Source organism: Micromys minutus (genome assembly GCF_963924665.1).
Source record: "Micromys minutus genome assembly, chromosome: 33".
In the NCBI taxonomy this organism is placed as follows: Eukaryota; Metazoa; Chordata; class Mammalia; order Rodentia; family Muridae; genus Micromys; species Micromys minutus.
This window is the reverse complement of record NC_137968.1, coordinates 10,036,042-10,061,596: the sequence shown is the minus strand read 5'-3', so window position 1 is coordinate 10,061,596 and position 25,555 is coordinate 10,036,042. Positions and strand designations below refer to the sequence as shown.

At 36.0% G+C, this 25,555-nt stretch overlaps 1 protein-coding gene across 1 annotated transcript in view; it reads right to left on the bottom strand.

The window, feature by feature from the left end:
• PKHD1L1 (PKHD1 like 1) overlaps positions 1–25,555 on the bottom strand; it is a gene marked incomplete at its 5' end in the record, with an annotated part of 147,787 nt that overhangs the window by 86,479 nt on the left and 35,753 nt on the right. The window contains 17 exons of the mRNA XM_080909342.1: positions 135–239; positions 1,393–1,535; positions 3,082–3,274; positions 4,059–4,191; positions 5,756–5,877; positions 6,731–6,895; positions 8,135–8,245; positions 10,299–10,404; positions 11,124–11,246; positions 12,003–12,157; positions 13,300–13,447; positions 19,231–19,403; positions 19,573–19,736; positions 20,693–20,817; positions 21,449–21,598; positions 24,027–24,140; positions 25,360–25,517. Coding sequence (XP_080765468.1) covers positions 135–239; positions 1,393–1,535; positions 3,082–3,274; positions 4,059–4,191; positions 5,756–5,877; positions 6,731–6,895; positions 8,135–8,245; positions 10,299–10,404; positions 11,124–11,246; positions 12,003–12,157; positions 13,300–13,447; positions 19,231–19,403; positions 19,573–19,736; positions 20,693–20,817; positions 21,449–21,598; positions 24,027–24,140; positions 25,360–25,517 — 2,388 coding nt within the window. The remainder of the gene's footprint in view (positions 1–134; positions 240–1,392; positions 1,536–3,081; positions 3,275–4,058; positions 4,192–5,755; positions 5,878–6,730; positions 6,896–8,134; positions 8,246–10,298; positions 10,405–11,123; positions 11,247–12,002; positions 12,158–13,299; positions 13,448–19,230; positions 19,404–19,572; positions 19,737–20,692; positions 20,818–21,448; positions 21,599–24,026; positions 24,141–25,359; positions 25,518–25,555) is intronic.

The window sequence follows — 25,555 nt, the reverse complement described above, 5'->3', positions numbered from 1 at the left end:
AATATTCGTTGGCAGCTACATGTCCTAAAGAAAACTTTAATGCTCTCCTTCGCTTTGCTTACAACAATAAATAGATAGATAAATAAATAAATAAATAAATAAATAAATAAATAAATAAAAGTCTTGGTTGGTACCTAAGTGTGAGCCATTGTTGGTAATTCTGAATACAGTCCCAGTTGAATGAAGAGTACATTTGATGACATTTTCTGATGATGATTTAATGTCGCATGGGAAGGAACCTGAAAGTAGAAAGGCAGGGAAAACATTATCAGTTGTGTTTTGTGAACTATAGAAGTGGTACATCAGTAGTAAAGAGCCATCGCTTAACGAAGCTCTGTATCACACAGGTGGATCTTTGGTACTTTGCCCCTGACACGGATAATGTTTGAGTGTGTGTTTTCACACAAGACTTCCATTCACATTAAAGACAATGACAATGAAGGATTCAAAAGCAGAGCTGTTCACTGTCTTATTATCCCTCTAAACACAAACATTTGGTCTTTTCTACATTAAGGAGAAAACGTATTGAAGAGAGGAGTTCTTGCTGCTTTTGCAGAAGCTCCACGTTGAGTTCCCATCACCTATATCCAGTGGCTCACAACTACCTATAACTCCAGCTCTAGGGTATCCAGTGTCCTCCTTTGACCTCATATGAGTACCAACATGCACAAACCTTCCCCCAACACATTATCATATAGGAAATCAATTAAAACTTTGTGTAAGGACACATGCTCTACCATGTTCATAGCAGCCTTATTTATAATAGCCAGAAGCTGGAAAGAACCCAGATGTCCTTCAATAAAGGAATAGATACAGAAATTGTGATGTATTTACACAATGGAGTACTACTCAGCTATTAAAAAACAGTGGCTTTATGAAATTCCTAGGCAAATGGATGGAACTAGAAAATATCATCCAGAGTGAGGTAACCTAGTCACAAAGGTAGCCTAGTCACAAAAGAACACACACGGTATGCACTCACTGGTAACTGAATACTAGGCCCAGAAAGCTCTGAATACCCAAAAAAACAACTCTCAGACCTTATGAAGCTCAAATAAATAAATAAATAAATAAATAAATAAATAAAATAAATAAATAAAGGGAAGGCCAAAATGTGGAAGCCTCAGTCCTTCTTAAAAAAAGAAAAAAGAAAAAGGAAAAGGGGAAAAAAAAACTGTGTATTCATCATATATTATTATGTAACAGATTTTGTGAGCTATAATAATATTTTATAACATAAATTAATTTACAAAAAGACTATTTGTGTAACCCTTTCTTATACTATTAAGAAAAATCACTGAAAATATTTGTATAACAACCCAGTTCCTCCGGCAGATCCTTTTGGTCAAGGGAAGCCTTAACAAGTTAACCTCTACAGGACAAAGGTTTTACCTAAGAGAACAGAATTCTCAGTTGGTATTGGGCTGAACCCAAAGCCCATTATAGTGATTTCAGTGCCACCATACAAAGAACCTCTCTGGGGAAACATGTGGGTGACTTCCAAAATGTACAGTACGGAAGCATTTAACTTGTTCCTGAAAAAGACAAGAGAACAGATTTCCAATAAGCTTCCTTTCCTCTCTCCACAGTGTTTTTCGGAATAGGAAATAATTAAATACATAGGTAATTAGACATTACTTTTTCAGACCAGATAATCTGGTAATTATCTTCACTTTGGTTATATATATATATATATATATATATATATATATATATATATTGAAAACCAGGGTTTTGAAAACTCTAATAGCAGGACTATGTGAGATGTGAAGTCTTAAAATTGTAAAGGAAATACGATTTTAAGAAACGAAGTCACAAGAAACAAATGGAATTCCTTAAAATATTTTAAAATTTTACAATAGTAAAAAGAGAAGACAGGTGTACATGTTTAAAAGTAGCAACAAAATTCCATATATTATAGAGATAATTAATCTTTGTGCAATTTAGCTTAATTTTTTCTAGTTGTTGAAGACTTGTCAAGACCTCTTATTATTTCAGGGAAAACACTTATTTACTTTGTTTTATTAAAGACAAGTAGGGCTTTATCAAACTGTGCAATGCTCTGACCTGATACAGAGGATTCAACTCCTTTATCCTGGGTCCTACCATGACGCCACAGTGTAGATTCTAAAGAGGTTTTGTACTGCTTTATTGAACTCCTTTAGCATGCTTAATTGGCATTTCTTCAGCTACTCTAAATACACAATTTGAGTTTGACTTTGTACGTAATATCAGCCAGGAAGCCAGTAGATTTTCAAAAGTGTTGTGTATTCCTACCAGTAATTCGAATAGGGGATGCAGGTCTAGAGATGATGCTTACTGGTCCTCACTGCCTGTAAGATTTGGGGCAATCATCTGTCCTTCTATTCTGACACCTGCCTTCTCTGCCTTCTTTATAAGCCATTGACTTAGTTTACTGTTCTCCAAAGTATTCCGAAGTAGCAATTGTCTCAGAGATCAACTGAAATTTTGCTGTTGACGGTTCCAGGGAAGAAAAATCAGATTTTCCATAAGAAATAGAGTGAGCGAGGAATTATCTCCACTTCTTCCTCTAGATGGCCAGATCCTGGCTTAACTGTCACCTTTTTGGAGAATTTTGCCCTGTTCCATTGAATGGTTGTTTCCTCCACATATTCTTACTATACCAATGGTCTACCATTAACACATGCTTACATTTATAATTGTTACAGAATTGTTTAAGCACTTATGAAAATCTTCCCAACAAAATGAGAGTAACATTAGTGCAGAAAATTACCATAAATTCAGAAATAAGCAACTGCTCTCCTTTCACTGCCCAAAGTGGTCGAAAAACACTTCCTGGATGCGTGCGAATCACATGACAGAAAAAACTCAACTGCGCTGATTATTTTTATAACCTGTTCTAATAGGTCTGGTCAAAACCTAAAGTATTATTGTGTACTTAATGAGAATTCTTAAAAATTTTCTATGAGGAGATACAAAAGGGTAAATAAAGCAATCAACGGACATATTTGAAAGTTACTGTCTAAATTTTTCCTTATCACAATCTTAGCCCCAAACACTCCATAGTCCTATTATTTATAACCAATATCTGTGCTATACCTTGTTGATGCCAAACCTCGATTCCTGACTTTGACGTAGATCTCATGGCTTCCTGGAGGCAACATGGGCAAAAGGCATGTAATATCTGTGAAGTTTGAGTGAAGAACCGGGCAGTGCTTTCTTCCAACATACACAGTATTTTCTGTGAGTTCACTTCCAAAGTTATAGCCCTTGATTGTTAAATTGACATTTCCTATCATTTTAAAAGAAAAATACAAGTTGTTGTATACAATTTTAACATTTATCCAAACAAAATTTGCATATTAACTGAACCAACTCATTTATCTTTTATTGGGCTCAGGAAAAAATTTCCACTTTCAGAGGCAAAATTCAAAAGAACAAGTTCATGCTTCCATGTACACATGAAACGCATGTTTATTTCACAAAGGCAAAAAAAAGCACTGAAGTATTTTTTTAAAGATATAATATCAATGTGAGCATTTTACATGTTCCATGTGCATTGTAAAATTTTAAGTTGACTTCTTTGTATTTAAAGCAGTCTGTCTCTGTCTCTCTGACTCTCTGTTTCTCTGTCTCTGTCTATCTCTCTCCCTGTCTCTGTCTCTCTCTCCCTGTCTCTCTCTGTCTCCCTCTCCCTCTCCCTCTCCCTCTCTCTCTCTCTCTCTCTCTCTCTCTCTCTCTCTGTGTGTGTGTGTGTGTGTGTGAGTGTGTGTTTGAACTCAAAAAAAGCGGGGAAGTCACTTGTAGACTCAAAATTCAGCCAGGTGATAGGACCTATAAAAAGATATAATGTACTATAGTTTGAGATTACACAAAATCTACTACTACTTATAAAGTCCTAGATGCTCATTGAGGATGGACAATGAAAATGTAAACGATGGAATTTCACTCAGGGATGAAGAAAAGGAATATTATGGAATTTGCATGTAAATTGATGGAATTTAAAATTATCATATTGAGTGGGGTAACCTAGACCCCAAAAGACAAATTACCGATCTCACCGAACAGTCTCTTACCCAGAACTGTCCGTTCTTTTGGGCTGAAATCAGTGACGACTGGTGTTTGCAAGCAGCTGTAACTAAAACTATCTTTTGATGTGGCTTGAATTCCATTGGTAATGACAGAAATATCAACTGTACCCTCAATTCTCTGAAATAAAAGAAAAAAAATTAAAGTGACGAAGCATTTAATTCCATTCTTTTTGCTGGGGAAACTAATTCAGTCAGTAAATGCAAACATGAGGCTCCGAGTTTGGTTCCTACAGTACGCCTTAATAAAGGAGAGAAACAGGCAGTGGAAAGAAGTCACATTCGGGGTCTTGACCTCCCATCCTAGCTTTTTAACTGCATCTGATCCATTCAACTGCATCTGTATTACTGCATTTTAAGGTTTCCATGGTGCAGCTGAGATGCTCTGGGAAAATGACTCTCTATCCGACAAGGGACAAGACACCAAAACTTGTTCTCTTGCTATAGGCTCAAATCTAATTTTTCTACTTCATTCACAAACTGGGCTGCATATTTAGCTGATCAAGTTACATACTCCAAGCTCAAACACTGGAAAGCACCATATATTTTCACCGATGGCCTCTGTGCAATTCTCAGGTTGTATAGTGAGGTGCATATTTCACTAATGCACGTGTTATGCTTAAATGAATGATTTACACAAGATGCTTTTCATATCCTCAAAGCTCTAAATCCTTACTCTACCATTCAGGCCAATACACACTCATTGACTTTGTCCCTACACATCTTTCCTATGTTTCACTTACTCTGCTGTGATTTGAGATTTGGTGTCAGTGATTGAATCTGCATTTAAAACCATAGACCTAATTTAAATCTAAGGCTGATTTTAAAAAATAAGGCATAATGATTGATTCTAAATTTTTATATTCTGTAGCAAACTCCAAATGTTTTTCTAACCAATTGACATTTTTGCCCTTTTAAACATAGCTTTCTGGGTCAGATAGATGGCTCACGGGTGAAGATGCTTGCTGCCAATGATGGTGATCTGTCTGATACCAGGAAGAGATCTGTTTCTGTGATCTGCCCATATGCTCAGCAACAGTAACATCACACTCATGTATGTAACAGTCACATCACACTCATGCATGTAACAGTCACATCACACTCATGCATGTAACAGTCACATCACACTCATGCATGTAACAGTCACATCACACTCATGCATGTAACAGTCACATCACACTCATGCATGTACACAAAAGGTAAATAAATGCTACCTTTCAATACAAAATACAAATAAAAAAATGGCTTTCTTTCTAAAACATAGGCATGCTTCTCTGAAACTTACAGATGATTAATACTGAGTTCTTTCCTTCTTTTAGTCTATCTTGTAATTTCCTGGTGACTCTCAAGTGTTGACTAGACATCAAATCTTTTCTGAGACTCCATCTGACCCTACATCTCCACTGAATTTCATCTTTACTTTAAATCTACTGGTGTTTGTATTATTTCAGGTGAAATACCATTGTTTACTTGTGACCATCTTCATCACGGTCTTTAAAGATCTCAGATGTAGAAATAATGTTTTGGATGTGAGTTTAAAATGATGAAATGGTTTTCACAGACAATAAGGAAAGCTCTGAAAGTTGGAGACACATGTCACTTGTCTACCCACTCACCTAGATGTTTCCTAGTTAATAAGATTAGGACTATTGGAGGTGAGGGATGACTCAAGTCAGAGGCCTTACTTTTGATGTTTGGCACGTTATTCTGTTCCAGCCTCCTTCGATCACATTGCAGGTTTCATTTCCAACTAAAACAGTTGAATTCTCACTAAAACCAAATCCAGATACTGTCAGCAGAGTACCACCTTTATAAGAAAAACAAAGAAGATCAAACCAAGAATCAGATCAACTAGGACGGAATGGAACTTTGTTGCCATCTAACTCAGTATTCCCAAGTCATCTGTGATACCGGATAACAGCAAATGGGGAGAGAAGCAGGCAGCTCTGGGCACAGTTATCAGCACAAGCCCAGCTAAGCTCTAAGTTGCACAGGCTTGCCCATATTGGCTTTGGGGTATATTAGCAGCAACTACAACTTTGTCCTGAGAAGAGGGGTCACTATTCTTAATTAGCCCATGTGTGGCAAATGAGGATGAATTAAGACTTAAATTTTAATATCTCTAAGCAGGAAGGAAAAAAGTCTAAGAGGGAAAAAAAAAACAAAATGAAGTAAAAGAAATGTAATTTTAAAATTAACACAAAAATTGATATCAAAGCATAATTTCTAATATTGATTATATATATATATGTGTGTGTGTGTGTGTGTGTGTGTGTGTGTGTGTAAGTGAAACAGTGCAAGAACAATGCATTCTTGTCTGTGCGTCCTCTTGCACAGCCTTCCTTTGCTCTGTTGGTCCCAGAACTTAAGTCTAGGTTGAGGAGCTCCACTGAGACTCTGGTTACAAATGTAGCAGCTGGTAAGCAGAATAATAACTAATAAATCTTACCTTGACATAATTAATGAGGCTGTTATAGGAACATGTAATAATTGATGATATTAATTCAATAACCTATGACGTAAGCATAAGCGGTTTCTGGCTTGTGCCTCATAAGGAAAAGAATGAGCCAGACATTTAATCTTTGTGTCTTTCAAAAGCGCTGGAAATGCAGATGTGAAAATGTGTGCCATCACCTCTTTCGAGAGCTGTTAGCTATTACCTGCTAGGCTTCCAGAATCAGGCCAGACATGTGAGATCTGACTCCGATAAACGAAGTGGGGTCCCTCACCCTCTAGATTCTGTGCTAGTCCAACATCAGCGATGGACACAGCGACTGGGACGTGTCCAGCACTGCCATTCAGAATCTGACACTTGATCTCCTTTTCTTTTGATAAAAAAAGAAAGAAAGAAAGAAAGAAACAGTAAAGCAAACATGGTGGCGTTTTCAGGTGTAAAGAAAGAGAACTCACCAAAATTAATTTGTAAATATTAACTTTGGTTCTAGTTTTTAAGACTCCAAGTACTATATCCATGTTAAAGTGCTATTTTTTGGGTAGGAACTGGGAAATCTTAGTGAGGAGGTAGAATCTTTTCAAGATACTAAGTGCTATGAATTACTTCTAGGAAATAGTAAACAAATATTGAAAATGAATCCAGAAGCCTTGTCCAAAATGGTCTACATCAAAATTATTATAATTTAAATTTTAATTAGAATTTTTAATGAATAATCACTAAAATTTTCATTCAATACTTTACTTAGATTCACAACTGAGTATAATAACATGTTCTATTAGCAAACGTGATAAAAATCAAATGAAAACATTTTCTTCCCTTTACTTAGTTAAGTAATACTGTTATAATATTGACATTTGACCTCAAGAACACATTTAAACTAAAGTCAACAGAAATTATTTGGTAAGTGCTCTCGCTCATGTTATTTTAATCTGGTTAAATTAAGAAAGATATCTAGGATTGTGAATGACAAGTTTCAGTGAAATTAAGTAGCCATGTTTCTACCAATGTCAAGAGTTTAAATTATAAATGATCTTGAAATTTTGCATAACTGGGGAGGTCCAGTTGAAATAAAAGCCAATGAATGTGGTCATGTCCTCTTACCTCATGGTGACAACTATGGTGTTGTCACAGCACAGACAGAAGGCTGGTGATGTGGTTTTGGGTAGAGCCCTTACCCAACATGCTTTAGGTTCTGGGTTCAATCCCCAGTATATACAAAAACAAAGAAACAGCAACCACAATTGACATGATCGAAGACCATGAGAGAAAAGACACATATTTTTGCATATTTTTGTGCCTTGAGATACATGAACACATGAACTATCTTGTGCAACCACTTTGTGAGTTGTATATGAACAGAGGTATAGTAGGTCACTCTTTTCGTGGTAGGCACTGTATAACACTCAAATAGCACATACTCTTTGGTCATAATCAATGAATATGTGTATATATGAATGAAATATATATGCAAATATTTTCCAGACTAGGTTGCTAATGTCATGATTCTAAAATCTATAAACTAGAAGACAATTACATTTGTGGAAGTTCTTTTTTTTCCAACTTCTCTAAGAGAAAACAGTCAAACGTCATGACAATGGAAAGAACCTACCATCCACAGAAAGTAGAGAACATCTGGTAGACCCAACAGAGACTGATACAGCGGAGGTGGGAGAAAATCCAGAGCCTGATATGGTTAGAACTGTGCTTTCTGCATAGGATCCTGAAAGTAGGAAACAGTCACTGCATTTCAGATGAAAAACTTAGAATCTGTTATTATAAAATCAGATATTCCTAGGAAGAATATGCTTATCTTTTATAAGCTACAAACAATCCCGAAATTAAGCAGGGGAGAAAGACACATATATTTGGCAATAATATTTTCCATAGAATTAATCTGTTTTGATCTTTATCTCAGATCTCTGTGTCAATCGATATATATCATAATGGTATTTCACTGAAATATGGAGTTAGGTAAGATAAAAAATATTATTTCAACAAATAAGTTGAAAAGCAATCTACCATAAAACCATGGAGAAAAGATTGAGGAACAAGTGACTCTTCATTTGCAAAGTACATAGAAGAAAGAACGTGGATCTCAAAGGAAAAAGAGAGGAACGAGGGAGGAGGAACTGGGAAGAGGAGAAAATGATTAGTAGGAGGAGGAAGGGAGAGGAGAGAAGAGAAGGTAATAGACAATGTGCATGTATGAAAATGTCACAATAAAACCAATTATTATGTATTATTAATATACTCTGATTATAAATAAAAACAAAGTAAACCTCTCCTGAGAAAGGACACTTAAGATAGACCTTTCACTCCCACCACACCACACAAACATATACAAAACACACACACACACACACACACACACACACACACACATACACCAAAGTTAATACATATGTATCTCAAATACAAAAGGCATTAAAACAAAATGAAAGAAAACATATAAAATTAATTACTGTGGTTGCCTCACAGAGTTAATAGATAATAGTTAAAGAAAATTTTAGCTTCTCATATTTCTTAAGCCTGTGATTGGAATGTGTATAACAATATGTAAGAAGCCATTAATTGTCAGTGAAAAAAATGGCTAATTTTATGGTACTCATATTTTTCCATTATTTTTAACTTGATCAAACGTGATAAAAACAATTCTGATTGTTAATTATTTTGAGCCCAAAGCAATTTGGGGGAAGCTCAAGAAAAACAAAGGCTAAAAAAAAAAAAAAAAAAAAAAAAAAAAAAAAAAAAAAAAAAAAAGAAAGAAAGAAAAGAAAGCCTCAGTCTTTTTTAGAAAAAAAAATAAATGTATAGCACCCTCTCAGAGTATGGTACACCTGGACCTTAAATCATTAATAATCCAAGACCTAAGATAATAGCCTTGTGGCAATTTTTGGTATTCACAGATCATTATGCTTAATCTATACTCAACAAGAAATCTGTTTCCATGTTACTTTCTGTCCTACATATATTTCATGCTTATGGTAACTAGTGGGATTTCTATGCATGCTATCAAACCTCTAAAAGAATTAAGTACTGACAAAATATTCATATAATGTTATGCCAAAATGCCTTCAAAAATCTGTATATCTATCCCTCTCTTAAAAGAAAATAAAGTGGTAAGAAATAAGAAAAAAAAAAAAGAAATTTGGAGGAACTGCGTAGAAAAAAAATGGAAAATCACTGGCACAGACCAAATAAAGAATAGTTTCTGAAGTCATCATTATGGTTAAAATTCACCCTTTACACCTTATCTCTGATGCTTAAATTTTTAGTAGCTCACACAAAAAACACAATTGCATTTTTCCCAATAATAAGGGTCACCTGGGTTGGGATGAGTTCTTGGCATTATATATTCTATTTTCTCAGAGTGAGTACTCAAATACCTTCTTTTGCTACACTGTAGCTATCCTATGGCTCCCCTAGTTCCCACCTCTGCTGGGAGAATTCTCACCCAATGGATGCTGATACACACCCTGATCAAGCAGAAGAACATGTCTCAAAGTTACAGGGAAATTATAGAGACTGATTCTAATTTGTAAATGTAGAGAATACAGAAGAGAGATATTAATGACATGCTTTGGCTTCATAGATTTTTTTCAAGTAAGTAACAGGTGCTTTTCCACAGTTATAGCTGATGAATAGTTATCACTATATTGAGCTGGTCGCTTCCCACAGTGAGACAGTAACATCTATTTAAAGTTCACTGTCAGAGGTCACATTTTTCTAGCTATCCCCCATCTTGTACTTCAAGGTTAAATGCACAGCCTTACCTTCAGAAGGCGTTGTTGTCAAGATCACGGGAGTAATCATGGCATCCCATGTAAACCCACAGTCACCTGAACATTTGGCTGGAATTCCATTGACAAAGACTTCGACCTTCAAGTCGAGAAACACAGACACATGCTGAACACAGCCAAAGGACCAACGGAGCTCAGTGAAATATAAATAGAATTTAGTAATGAAGTATTGTAATAATTCCAGCATGCATATACTTAATGCACTGGATTTAGAACAAAAAGCATGTTATTTGCCTGCAAACATGGTCATGCTTTCTGCATTGGCACTTTTCATTCATTCATTCATTCATTCATTCATTTGTTCATATATTTATTTGTATAGTAAATGTTCCAGAATGGAAGAAATACATGTAAGAAAACAAATGTCATCCTTGCTGTCACCCAACTTGTAGTAAGCATTGGATGGAAATATCATAGACCAAATCATGAGAGCATTGTTGTAATTAGTGCCATGGAGATAGCTGAAGGCTGCTTTATATAAAGCCACCTATACCTGATATATTTTAATATTCTCATCACTAAAGCAGCGACATTAACAGTTACCTGACATAAATGCCGGGAAGATTAAATAGAATAATATAGTCACTAATTCTGGCAGTGGTAAATTTAAAAGAATTCTTAAAACTTTGGGGATATAATTTCCCCCCAAGTTAAAAATAGTGAGTTGATCAAGTAGTAAAAATATTCACAAGAAACTACAATTGAAAACACTTTCATTGTATAAGGTCTTTGGTATATAGGTACAAAGTAGTCATGCATTTGAAATTATAAAGGTTATGAGAAAAGCTGGAGTCATACCTGCGGTTGCTGATTCGGTGTACGAAGCATGTCTCCAGGTATGTGCTGTCTAAATAAGCCACCTTCCTTTATTGTGGTAACTGTCACATTAGCCCTTTCTCCAGTAATGTTGGAATCATTGATCTATTATTGTTAGACAAAATGAATTTATAGACAAGTAATGGAAAATTTATTCAATTTAAGAATAAATAAAATCTGAATAGAAGCTTATTGATATAAAATTTAATTTAGCATGTTTCTTTGAAAAGAACATTCTAGAGAAACAATAATCAATTCAAAGAAAAAATAGTTGGGCTGTTGCATTGTAATATATTGCACTAATTAAAATATGAGTAGACCTAAAGAAAACATTAATTTTATGTTTCAAAGTGTTTTCTGTTCCTTCTCAATATAGTAAGTTGTTCATAAATAATAAAAAGGTTGAGCTATTTTTTCACTTTAGCATTTTTCATCTCTGGCCAGCCTGCTGTCTCTTTCTGGAGTCATTTTTTTCAATTACTCATAAAATTACGCCAAATTACATCCAAATGTATAATCTGGTCATGTCAACGTCCTAATGCCAGTGTGAAAACCTGAGGTCTAAAGGCACTAGCCAAGACATAAGTGTCTTCATGATAACTGCACATGAGCTTGTGATGAAGAACAGCAATAGTGACTAAGCGGAGGAGAGAGATGGAAAAAGAGATGAAAACCAGAGATGAGCAGAGCCAAGAAATAGAGCCAAGGCGACAAATTGAGACCATGTGAAAAAAAAATCAAACAAACAAAAAACCAAAACCAAAATAAAATTAGTTTATGGTTTGATTGGGATAAGGAAGAGTACAGATTAGCAAGGAACACAGAGAAGAAAGAACGCAGACGCTGTAGTAATGCAGGGACCTGCAGAAGTGGCTGCTTTCCACGGGGGCTTTCCCACTTGATGCTCCATGAATAGCCAGCACAGGTTCCCTCTCTGCTGACTGAGACTTGTTCTATTTCTTCCAGGCTCTGCAGGGCAAACTGCAGGTCTGCAGCTGGCGAGGCAGCAGGGATGTCTGTGTCACAGAAAGGAACAGAAGGTCACAGCTGAGCACTCTTCATGGTACTGTGTATATAAAGAATCTCTCTTTAATCACATTCCCATCAAAAAGAAGGTCGGAGTGTTCATCCCAAAAGTTTATGTATTATCAAGAAACAAGATTATGTAAGTAATGAATCTAAATGTCTTGGTTTTATATTTTTATTTGAATGCCAGTTTGCTTTATTAATAATCTATACGTCATGAAATAAGATAAACTTTTAGACATTAATTTATAACACAATGAAAAAAATGCTCAAATGTCATTTATTCTAGATAATCTTGTTTCTTGTTTGAGTTTTAGCTATATAAATCAAGAAAGTGTCACTAAAAATAAGTGTATCAAAAATGTATCACTATCATTTAAATTAGCACTCATTGTCTATATGATAAAGATTGGGAATCATATTTAATCACATTAATATTTTTTTAGTACTAGTAGTGATATTTTACAAAGTAAAAGTAAGCAGGTACTAGAAATAAAACTAAAAAGGTATGAAACCACCCACAAATATTCATTATTTATTCCAATATATGGTGTTTATTTCAGTCCAAGTGTTCAGTGGACACATAGTAATTGATAATATTTTGAACAGGATAGCAGATACTTAGATGGTCTAATTAAGATTATATTTAAAAATACTATTCCAGTCCAATTTTATATTATTTTAATGTAACATTTCTGAATGGCACGGTCATGATTTTTCAATCTAAACATCATAAAAGGTCATAATTTCCATATTTTCATAATCTCAACTTTATACAAAGGCCATAGGTTCAACTGCCTTCATCCAGAGAAAGGATTTTTAAGGAGTATGCTAAGTCTTTACTGACACTTTGTATATTAGTTTAAATAAAAGTGGCTACAACTGATAGCACTGGCTTCAGATGGGTGAGTTGTTTACTGAACTCAGAACAAACAATTCTGAGACAAAAACACTATTACTGACTTCAGTGTGGCTCATGTTATTACACGTCATTTATCTGGGGGTTTGGATGTAAGGTAACAGTCCACAGTAGATATCAGGAACAAGAATGTTGAGCATTGAGGGCAATGCATACATGTATACTTGAAAAGCTTTGGTATGCCTTTAAGAACTCTAAGCATTTCATATATACCTTTCAGGGTCTGCCCATAAGCGTGGATATCAAAGCTGCCACTTATAGGTGGAGAAGCTTCTTGAATTTTTTGAATACGAATCTTTGCATCCCCCGGCCAATTACTTCCTCTGTAAACCGACTCATTCTTTGTCTCGTTGGTGATTATCTAATTTCCAAAATAAATATTGATAGAATGGTTAAACCTAACAATGGCCAGCACGGTTTCTATTTCTTCACGTAGGATCCTGTGATGTGACATAAATGAGCCTCATAATTCAGGATTCCTCGGGACATTAAGGAGAGCCCCATAAATCAACACAGGGCCATGTGTATACAGCTCGGTAATGAGGCCAGCGTCAACCCAGCCATGTGTGCAGCCGTCAGCTGTAATCACAGCAATACCCCATTAATTCAGAGCATACCGTCCGTCACTCAAGGAACAAATATTTATCAAGCAAGCACTCTGTTCAAAGAACAAAGCACAGCACTGTGTGAAGGCAAGGAAGCGTGAGATGTAATCTTCACTATCAAATAGCTAAAACACCTTTTAGAGAAAACCTACAAGTATACAAACCATACAGGGAGCCAGGTGTTCAGTAGACTGACTCACAACACTCATTTCACAATTTTAAAGCATTGAACACTAATCAACAGACAAATGCAATCTGTGGTATATTCATAGGTTGTAAGTGTAATAAGAAATATGGTAGTCTCCAATTTTTGAGCCTCTGAGTTCTCTGTCAGTCTTATGGAGTTAAAATTCATAAAGAAAAGGATAGTATAAGTGATAGAAAAGTCTGTGTGTGTGTGTGTGTGTGTGTGTGTGTGTGTGTGTGTGTGCGTACAGGCCAACTTTATCTAGGCCAAAGTTTAGGAATAGTACAAATCTCTATCAATAAAAAAAACAAACTTTGCTCCTAAAATATGCAACAATTCAAAAGAATGAACGATTCCTAAAGTTAGCTTTCTGTGTAAGTATAGGGATCAGAGACTGTATTCCAACATCCACATAAAAGGGATGGACAGATCCACAAATGCCAGAGAATCCACTGCTTAGAGAAAGAGACAGAACGATAAATGCAGCTGAATGAATTTAGCAAGCTAGGGTTCAGAGAGAGAGAGCATGCACAGCACCTTATATCCTCCTTTGGCCTCCACTTACATGCTTATGCACACATTACAGCATGTATCTATACACCACACACACACACACACACACACACACACACACACACGCACACACACATACATACACACACACATACACACACACACACACACACACACACACAGAGAGAGAGAGAGAGAGAGAGGGAGGGAGGGAGGGAGGGAGGGAGGGAGGGAGGGAGAAGGGTGCCCAAAACAAATTACAAAGTCTAATAAAAAGTCATCAAAGAATAGCTAAATATTATTTTTGTTAAAACAAAAAGAAAGATTAAAATAAATTAATACACCAGAGTACTCAACACAAAGATAGTGCTATTATTAAAATTAATCTATATATTTAATTCAATTGTTATCAAAAACATCAGAAAGACATTCTGTAGATACAGAAACAATGTAAGAAAATTTCAATGAAGACAGAACCTAAAATAAAGTGCTTCAGCTCAAGAAAAATAATACAAAAAAAAAATCCACTCTATTGAGTGTTCAGGCTTATTATGTAGCCACAGTAACCAAGAGAGTGTGCTATTGGTGGGTGAAAATACATAAAAGAGAATGGAGCAGATTACATACCTGCAAATATAAGCACAAAAATTGCCCATGTAATGCTTTCTCAAGTGCATAGAATAATCCAATAGAAGAATGAAAATATCTTCCATAACTGTTGCCAGGGTAACTAGAGTCATAAGAAAATATGTACTACTCTAAGACCAAATCTTACTAAAGCTCAACTCAGAGTGGGTAATATCATAAGTATGAAATATAAATTCTGTAGAGCAAATATTGTCAGACTTGAATTCAGGACCACTAAATTGTAAGTTGAAACCAAACAAAAGTAAGCACACTCTTGGTAACTTTAAAATGAAGATGAAAAGGAAAGTTAAGGACTAGAATAACAAAACATTTCTTGAGATATTATATAAAGAGTTGAATAACTTAAAAAGATGAGCATTAAATAGTACAATTAACAACATGCAAAAGGAGAGCTGGGGATGTCCCATCAGATTCTAGAACCCAAACCCTGCACTCAGAGAACTGGTCTCCCAGGAACACTCTCACTCCTAAGGTCACAGGCTCACAGACCCACAGGACAGACAAGCTTCAGTCATAGACAACAAGACCAACTAACATCAGAGATAACAACATGGCAAGAGGGAAGCGCAAGAAGCAACAGAAACCAAGAAAATTTGGCATCATCAGAACGCAGTTTTCCCACCACAACAAGTAGTGGATATCTGAACAAACCAGAAACACAAGATTTGGATTTAAAAATCACATCTCATAATGACTATAAAGGACATTAAGACGGACATAATTAACTCTCTTAAAGAATTACAGGAGAACACAGGAAAACAGAAGACTTTAAAGAGGGAACAAAAATAATTCCTTAAAGAGTTACAGGAAAACAAACAGTTGAAGAAACTGAACAATCCAGAATTTAACATTAGAAATAGGAATAATAAAATGGGGTACAGAGCTAAACAAAAAGTTCTCAATTGAGGAACATCGAATGGCTGAGAAGCATCTAAGGAAGTGCTCAACATCATTAGCCATAAGGGAAATGCAAATCAAAACAACCCTGAGATTCCACCTCACACCAAGCAGAAGGGCTAATATAAACAATTTAGATGACAGCAGATGCTGGCGAGGATGTGGAGAAAGAGGAACATTTCTCCACTGTTGGTGGGGTTGTAAACTGGTACAACAACTTTGGAAATCAGTCTCGAGGTTCCTTAGAAAATTCGACATAGTACTACCTGAAGACCCAGTTATTCCACTTCTGGGCATATACCTCAGAGAAGCTCCAACATACAACAAAGACACATGCACCACAATGTTCATAGTAGCTCTATTTATAATAGCCAGAAGCTGGAAAGAACCGAGATGTCCTTCAGTAGATGAATGGATACAGAAATTGTGGTACATTTACATAATGGAGTACTACTCAGCCATCAGAAACAATGACTTTATGAAATTCTTAAGAAAATGGATGCATCTATAGAATATCATCCTGAGTGAGATAACCCAGTCACAAAAGAACAGACATAATATGCAGTCACTGATAATGGGATACTAACCCCAGAAAGCTCTGAACACCCCAGAAACAACTCACAGGCTGTGTGAAGTTCAAGAAAAAAAGAAAAGAAAAGAAAAAACCATTATGCTCAATCCTTACACACCAAGAAAACTTTGACTAATTACGGGTTACATCCTGTTTTACATGTACTTTATATTCGTAACTAGTAAGACCTTAATGCACACTATCAAACCTTATTTTTAAAAAAGCCAAGCAGTGACAAAAATGTATTTGTATACTTTTGTGCAAAAATGCTTAAAATTTGTATATTTATCTTTGTTTTTTAAAATAAAGCTGTTAAAAAAAAAGAAATCACAGAAAGGTACAACTCTGGAGATAGAAATCCAAGAAAAAAGATCAGGAATCCTAGATTCAAGAATCACAAACAAAATATAAGACATTGAAGAAAGAGTCTCAGCTACAGAAGATACCATAGAAAACATTGACCCAATAGACAAAACAAAAATGCAAAAGATGCTAACCCAAAAACATCCAAAAATTCCAGGATACAAAGAAAAGACCAAACCTAAAAATAATTGGTATAGAAGAGAGTGAAGATTCCTAACTTAAAGGGCCAGTAAATATCTTCAACAAAATTATAAAAGAAAACTTCCCTAACCCAAAGAAATAGATGACTGTGAACACACAAGAAGCTTACAGAACTCCAAATAGATTGGACCACAAAAGAAATTCTTCCTATCACACAATAGTCAAAACACTAAATGCACAAAACATGGAAAGAATATTCAAAGCAGTCAGGGGAAAAGGTCAAGTAACATATAGAGGCAGACCCATCAGAATTAAACCAGCCTTCTCACCAGAGATCGTGAAAGCTAGAAGATCCTGGAAAGATGTCACACAGACGCTAAGAGAAGACAAATGCCATCCCAGGCTACTATATCCAACAAAACTCTAATTTACCAAGATATTCCATGACAAAACCAAATTTATACATTATATTTCCACAAATCCACAAAGGATAATAGATGGAAAACTCCAATGCAAGGAGAGAAACCACACCTTAGAAAAAGCAAAATGTAATCTTTCAACAAACACAAAAGAAGTTAGTTTCATAGACATAATTCTACCTCTAACAACAAAAATAATGGGAATCAACAATCAATTTTTCTTAATATCTCTTAACAACAATGAACTCATTTCCCCCAATAAAAAGACATAGACTAACAGACTAGATATGTAAACAGAACCAAGCATTTTGATGCATAAAGGAAACTTATCTCAGTGACAAAGACAAACATTACCTCAGAGTAAAAGACTAGAAAAACTTATCCAAGCAAATGATCCCAAGAAACAAGCTGGAGTAGCCATTCTTATATCGACTTTCCACCAAAAGTTATAAAAAAATAAGGAAGGACACTTCATATTCATCAAAGGAAAAATCTACCAAGATGTACTCTCAATCCTGAACATCTATGCTTCAAATGCAAGAGCACCCACATACATAAAGAAGGCTTACTAAAGCTAAAAACACACATTGCACTACACACAATAATAGTTAAAGGCTTCAACACCAAACACTTATAAATGGACTGAGAATAGGACTTCAATGGAAGAGCTAGAGAAAGGGCTGAAGGAATTGAAGGGTTTTGTAACCTCATAGGAAGTATAACATGAACCAAGCAAACCCTCCCCCCCCCCAGAGCTCCCAGGGAATAAAACACCAATCAATGAGCACACATAGAGAGACCCATGGCTCCAGCTGCATATGTGCCAGAGTCTAGAATTGCCTGGCATCAATAGGAGAAGCCCTTAGTCCTTCTAAGGCTCATTTCTCCAGTGTAGGTGAATTCCAGAATGATGAGGTGGAAGTGGGTGTGTGGGAGTAGGAGCATCTATAAAGAAACTAGGGTAGGCGAGAGTGTGATGGGAGGGGGGAAACTGATAACATTTAAAATGTAAATACATAAAATATACAATAAAAAAGAATTCCTTTTGGGAGCTCAGAGGTGAAGAAAACTGACTGCCCTTCCAAGGACCAAGATTTCATCCCCAGCATCTACAAAGCAGTTCATGGAAGGAAACTGTACTTAAATCTCATAGACACTCTTCTCTTTATATTGCATTTTAGTTTATTCTCTGTGTGTTTCTTCCTCTCCCTCCCTCCTCCCCTCCCCCTCCCTCCCTCTCCCTCTCTCCCTCCATCTCTCCCTCCCTTCCTCCCTCCTTCTCTCTCCCTCCCTTCCTCTCCCTCTCTCTTTCACTCCCTCTCTCCCTCCCTCCCTCCCTTCCTCTCTCCCTCCTTCTCTCTCCCTCTTCTTTTCCCTCTCCCTCTGGTGTGTGTATGTGTGTGTGTGTGTGTGTGCTCACGCGAGAGTGTGCACAACATGTGTCATGATGTACTTTGGATGTCATAAAACACCTTGCATGGCTTGGCTGTCTCTTTCCACTACATAGATTTCAGGAATTGTGGTCTGGCTATCAAGACTGGCAGCAGCAACCAACTTTACACCCTGAGTCATACATAGGCCTCTAATCTTGATGATTCCCTGGTTTTTCTTCTTAGACATGTTTTTTGAGGAATTTTCAAAATTTTTATCTCCAACCTCAATACGTCTCTAAATCATGATCATTGCTTCAGCATAATAAATAATATTCAATTATACACCAGATATTCTTAGTTAAGATGAGACACTACATCAAATCTGATAGTCATGGAGTTAGAAATACCCATCAAATTCTAGACTTACCTGCCCAAAGCTCACCCCCATCATAGGGATTTTGTGGCTGCAGTTATACGAAATTATGGTAACTGAATACTGAATTGTCAATGCGGATCCATTTAATTTGTTCCGATTAACCTGAAAATCCTTTAAAAATATTCCTTTGTTTGCTAATGCTGGAGGTCTTTGCTTTGGCATTTCTGAAAAAGGGAAGTGGGAAATAAGGTTACAGGGTTGAGCTTTTGGCCTGTGATGGCCAGAATTTCTTCGTGTATGAAATGACGAATCAAACTTGATAAATGAATAAATAATGCTAAGATACAGCGATGAACTTTTCACCTGTAACATTTATAAAATGACCCAACATACCATCCAAGACTGAGACCGTAGGTGTCTGTCCAATGTACACTGCGTCCACATAAATGGACTGGAGTGCTGATGATTTTTGTAAGCTAATCCTTTGCAGGGAAAAGGCTGTCCCAGAATATTTGGTTTGTAAGAAATCTAGAAGATCTATGCAAGTGTAGGTCCACCTGAAATACATTGAATAATTTAGTCTTCATATTTGTTACATACCCCCCCCCACACACACACATTCTAAATGGTGTTGTAATGTAAAGATCAGTGAGTTAGAGTGATAGGTTTTCTTTGTGGAAAATGTGTGTTGCACGAATAGATCAAAAGGATCTGGGTTTAGGTCTCCAGCATCCGTGTAAAACATTGGTGCCATGGTCTTTGTGTCAGAACTGGAGAACAGAAACAAGAGGGGCCCTGGAGTTTATTGCCTTTGATGTCTAGCCCACTCTGTCTCAAAATCACATGAAAAGTGACTATGAAAAGTGCTCCATGCTAACCTCTCTTGTTTACATACATATGCACACTTCTGCACACACACATATGAACAAATGCTACTTCTCAAATTTTATAAAACAAACGATTCCACTGTCAGCGAAAGATTAGTGTTGTGTACATAAACAGATTTTTGTAGTCTTTGTATTAGCTACAGGGATGCAAAGTAACTTTCTATCAAAATATGTAGGAAGTTAAGAAACACGATTGGTACAGAGCACATCAATAAAAAGTTAGGATAAGTTTAGCTATTACATTAAATATGTTGAAAATAGAATGAAAATTCTGGTTCTTTTTTTTTGGTGGCAATGCTTTGGGTTTTTCTTTTTAACATATAATGTTGCCTACAAGCTTGTTATTGAATCGGGACATATTCTTTCTATTACTAATCTCTTTGGGAGTTTTATCATGAAGAGATTTTGAATTTTGTCAGAAGTCTTTTCTGTTTCTACTGTGTCTTGTGATTTCTGCTCTTTAGTCTATTCATGTGGCGCATTTTGTTTATTAATTTGTGTGTGTTAAGTTGTTCCTGTACCTCTGAAAAGGAGCCAACTTGATCATAGTGAGCAAAAGAAATGAGACCATCTTTATAGAATGTATGTTGTAGTGTAACTTGTTTTGAACCCAGAATGTCTCTTACTTATTTCCAGAAGCAAAATTATATTCAAATTGGTGATCAGCACTTCTGATGATCTTGCCACTGTCTTGATACTTGAACTTCAGACCAATGACGTTGGCCAGAGATCCTTTGTATGCTAAACACAACTACATGAAAAACAGGAAATGAGTCAATAACAATATTTTATAATTACTTTGTATTATAACACTTCAAATCAGTATATATTTATTGGATGTTTTCATATAGAGTATACTAGAACATTAAAAACAAAACAAACCAGTAGATTTTGATCAATTAACTGTCAAAGAATTGGTAACTTCCTTTTATGGAAGACAAGGCTTAACAGTGTCTTTGTGTATTTAAGTGTTATTTCTAATTAAAATCTGAAGATATTTTACACACTATGAGAGTGAGTGATTTATAAATTCCAATTGAAATATATGAATGAAATGTCTTATAAAATTACAAAATAAAGCATAAAACATTATATTTCCTTCTTGCTATTTCTCTCTCTCTCTCTCTCTCTCTCTCTCTCTCTCTCTCTCTCTCTCTCTCTCTCTCTGTCTCTCTCTCTCCTCCCTCCCTCCTCCTCTTCCTTCTTTTTTCTCCTGAGAATCACCTGGAGAAAGACCACAGAAGTCAGAGTATGAATCATTACTCCTGTCCAACATGACATGATTAAAAATGGCAGCGCTTTTCTTAGCCTTACATTTTCGTGAAATTGCATTGGCTGGGTATGTCTCAGATTCAATTAGCATATAGTTTTCACACTCTCACCTGATTATACGGAAATAATAAAATGTCTCCATATGGTAATTTGCTTGGGTTAACATCTGTTGAGTCAAAAAGAACAGCTGGGTTTTTCAGGGAGTAACGGCCACAGTATGCATCCGTCTCGGCCGTCTTCTGCCCTCTATTAATAGGTTCCTATGGAAACAACAATGTTTCAAATTAAAAAAAGATGACTTATTGTCTTGATTTTCTCATGACATTTGCAACTAAGTTATTCAAGGTCCTATGCTAATCCCATTCTTTCTTGGGTACTGTAATTTAAAAAGATCTCTCCCGTCTATGAGTTTTTCCATATACTGTTTCCCATCCCTATTGTATAAAATACCTCTTAAGACTGCTTTCCAAATCCTATCATCTTTTCTTATACTATAAGCTAATTAAAGATGCTTAGTCATGTTTTCCATGAGAGCTTGTTTAGTAATTACACAGTAACAGTATTTTGTTTGTCTTGCTTCTATTGTATATTTTTTATAATTCAAGTGATGAAGAACAGTATTCTCATTTGAAGGGGGTCACACCAGGGACAAAATAGCTAAGGATTCTGTTACTCTTTTTTTTGTTGTTGTTTAATTGAACAACTTTATTTTTAAAAACAAAGATAAATGTACAGATTTTAAGCATTTTTGCATAAAGTATACGAATACATTCTTGTCAGTGCTTGGTTTTTTAAAAAGGTTTGATAGTGTGCATTAAGATCTTACTAGTTACAATGAGCATAAAGTACATGTAAAACAAGATGTAACCTGGAAATAGTCAAAGTTTTCCTGGTGTGTAAAGGTTAAGCATAATGGTTTTTCATTTTCTTTATTTTTTTTTCCTGAACTTCATATAGTCTGTGAGTTGTTTCTGGGGTGTTCAGAGCTTTCTGGGGTTAGTATCCAATTATCAGTGACTCCATATTATGTCTGTTCTTTCGTGACTGGGGATTCTGTTACTCTCGATGAACGGCGTCTCACTCCTGCACAAAAAATCCCACCGGAAGAGTTGTCTTTAAAGACAAACAGGAATTGTTCAAAGCAGAGAAAGGATCCACAGGCTTCAGAGGATAAGCGTCTGTGTGATACATCAAAGATAGAAGGAGCCTGGTGTTGGCAAAGGCAAATAGTTCAAGTTAAGCAGAGCGCAGAAAGGAATGCTGGGATTGCGGTGGAGAATGCAGTAAAGAGGAATGGAACATCATCTAATCCTTATAGTCATTAGGACTACATTCAGACAAATATATAAACATTAAGTTGAGAAGGCTGCCACCAAGCTATAAAAATTCCATTTTATCACTAATAAGTCAGCTAATGCAAAAGTATCACGAAATATGTGTTTTAATGACTCACAGTTATTTCTAGATTGATTTCATTTAATCATGTAGATCTGTATTTTATCTCTGTATATGTGTATGTGCATAAAAATGCATCTAGATCTTATGCTGTATCTTTATGTATGTGTGTGTGCATGAATGATTTGTGCACATGCATGTTTATGTGAGAGGTGTACATGTGTCATGGTACAATATTAGAGCTCAGTCCACATCTTCCACCTTCTTTCAGACAGGACCTCTTCTTTGCTGTTGCACATACAGTCTAGCTGGTGTGAGTATCTGGGAATTCTCAAGTCTTTGCGTCCAATCTCACCATACAAGCACCGGTACTATGGAAACTCACTGCCATGTTTGGCTCTACATAGGTTCTGGTAATACGGGCTCAAGTTCTCACGTGTTTACAAGTGTTTAACTCACTGGACCCTCTCCCCAAACCTGTGTTTGATACTCTTGTAATGTCACATGGAAAGGATACACATTTAGTATGTATTCACTATGCATTCAATATTAATTCAAGTATTCAGATAAAAAATAGAATGTTATTTTAAAATATTTTCCTCTATATATTAAACAAAAAATTTTGTACCTCATCTAGAAACAAATATGAATTAGGTAGGCACTGTAATAATTGACTAAGTCATTTCTAACGAGTAAAAGAGCTCCCAGGGATTAAACCATAAACCAAAGAGTACACATGGAGGGACCCATGGCTCCAGCTGCATATGTAGAAGAGGATGGCCTTGTCAATGGTCCTGGGAAGGCTCTATTTCCCAGTGTAGGGGAATTCCATGGAGGGGAGGGAGGAGGGACTATGTGATTGGGTGAGGGAGCACCCTCATAGAAGCAGGAAGAGAAGAGATAGGATAGGGGGTTTCCAGAGGGGAAACCAGAAAAGAAGATAACATTTGAAATGTAAATAAAGAAAATAGTCACTAAAAAGGGGAATTTATGGTGGCCCAGTACAAATTATATGGTCTGAAGCCAGTGAGGAAGACAAAGTATTCTTCAGTCATGTGGAGAAAACACATAAACATAATTCAGAGTTCTTAGTCTTTACCCATTGTGTTCATTGTCAACAATGGAAGCCCTGCTTTCCTCTTAGCATTAGGGAGGATGCTAAGAGGAGCCTCACAGTTGGACTCAGAATAGTTCTAACAACTCATGATAATTCAAGGAAAAAAATCATGAAATCTCAAACACTCATGGGAAATTTGATTCAGTCCCTTTCAAGGTTCATTAAACATGACATACCAGCTCAACATCGGTTTCGTAGTCTCTGAAGTATCTCACTAGAAATCCTTCTTCCAGATGTGCTATTTCTGGTGGACACTTGGTACTCACCATCTCTTCCACAGCTACCTGAAACTGAATGAAAAGAACATGGTGTAGTAGCTCCTTTCTAATGAATCCAGGGCATTAGTAACTCTACTATTAATTTGACTAATTAGATTTCTATCTGAATATTTTCATGAGACAATTCCCATGTGAGCCACAATTAGGATACCTTCATCTATAATTTTGTAAGAATTTTCAAGCTAATATGTGATTTTTTAAAAAAGTGTCCTTTGAGCTTATCAAGAACATTTTTAGGGTAATTGTGTCCAATTGGTTATTATTACATTACTTTTACATAATATATTTTACTAATGAGTAAGGACAGCAATGAAAAAGAAATAAGAATTACCTAATTAAACATACTTCAAATAAATGATTTCCACAATAAATTCAAAATTAAATGGGAAAAACTACATACTCAATTTTTTTTCCAAGAGAACATATCAAACCCCGTATGCCTAAACTTCCAATTATCGAAAAATCCTAAATATTTTGGATTAAATGGGAATTATAACACACTCACAAGTCTTAAAACCTTCACATTTCTTTGTCTAGCAAAACACAGATAATGGTTGTTGCTTAGGAATTAAAGGCTTAAGACAATGCATAAAATTAAGTCCCCAAACAAATACTAATTGAAACCAACTGCACGGGTAGTTTATAAGACTGGGTGACGCACTAGCCTGCTTTTGTTAAACACTTTCTCACTCCACCCCTGCGTAGCACAGAATTCCTTTTCTATTCTCTCAGTCATTGGCATGTTTCCTTCCTTCTTTGCTTACAGAGAATTTGCCAAGGCAGCGGCAGAATGCAGTGCGTCTTTTTGAAGTGTTATTTACATAAGACAGATATTAGATGGGTTGGTTTTTAATAAAAATAATGCAACATTTAAGTTTCATAGCAAAGTCCTTGCTGTCCTTTGACTCTAACGGTCTCTTTTATTTGCACATAATGAAATTGTGGATTTGGGGTGAAGGAGAATTCTGATGTGAGAAGAACCACAGATGCTCCCCACATAAGCAGAGAATAGAAGAGATCAGTTTGGGATCCTTTGTCCAGAAAAATGGGTAGTCATACTAGATTGTCTCTGAGCCCACGTCAAACAGGATTGTTTATGATATACATTTTAAGTTAGGTGATTTTTGACTGATAACTTGAAGCAATGTCTTTTCCTATCTGTCTATACATGGCCAGTGGGAACTGGGAAAGAATCCAGAAGAAATCATGGTGGGAGGTCCGTAGAGCTTACTTCAGCTTCTGATGACTCTGGGGTAAGAGGCTTAGAAGCAACCCCATCCCAGTTTAATGTGAAGGTCTCCAAACTGGGCTTTCCCTTGGTGTGTTCCGTAATGTTCAGTGTGACATTACTCCCTTCAAGTACTTCATAATCAAGCAGATCAAAGTCTCCTGCATGAGGCACAGAATAGAATTTTTAAAAAGATAGT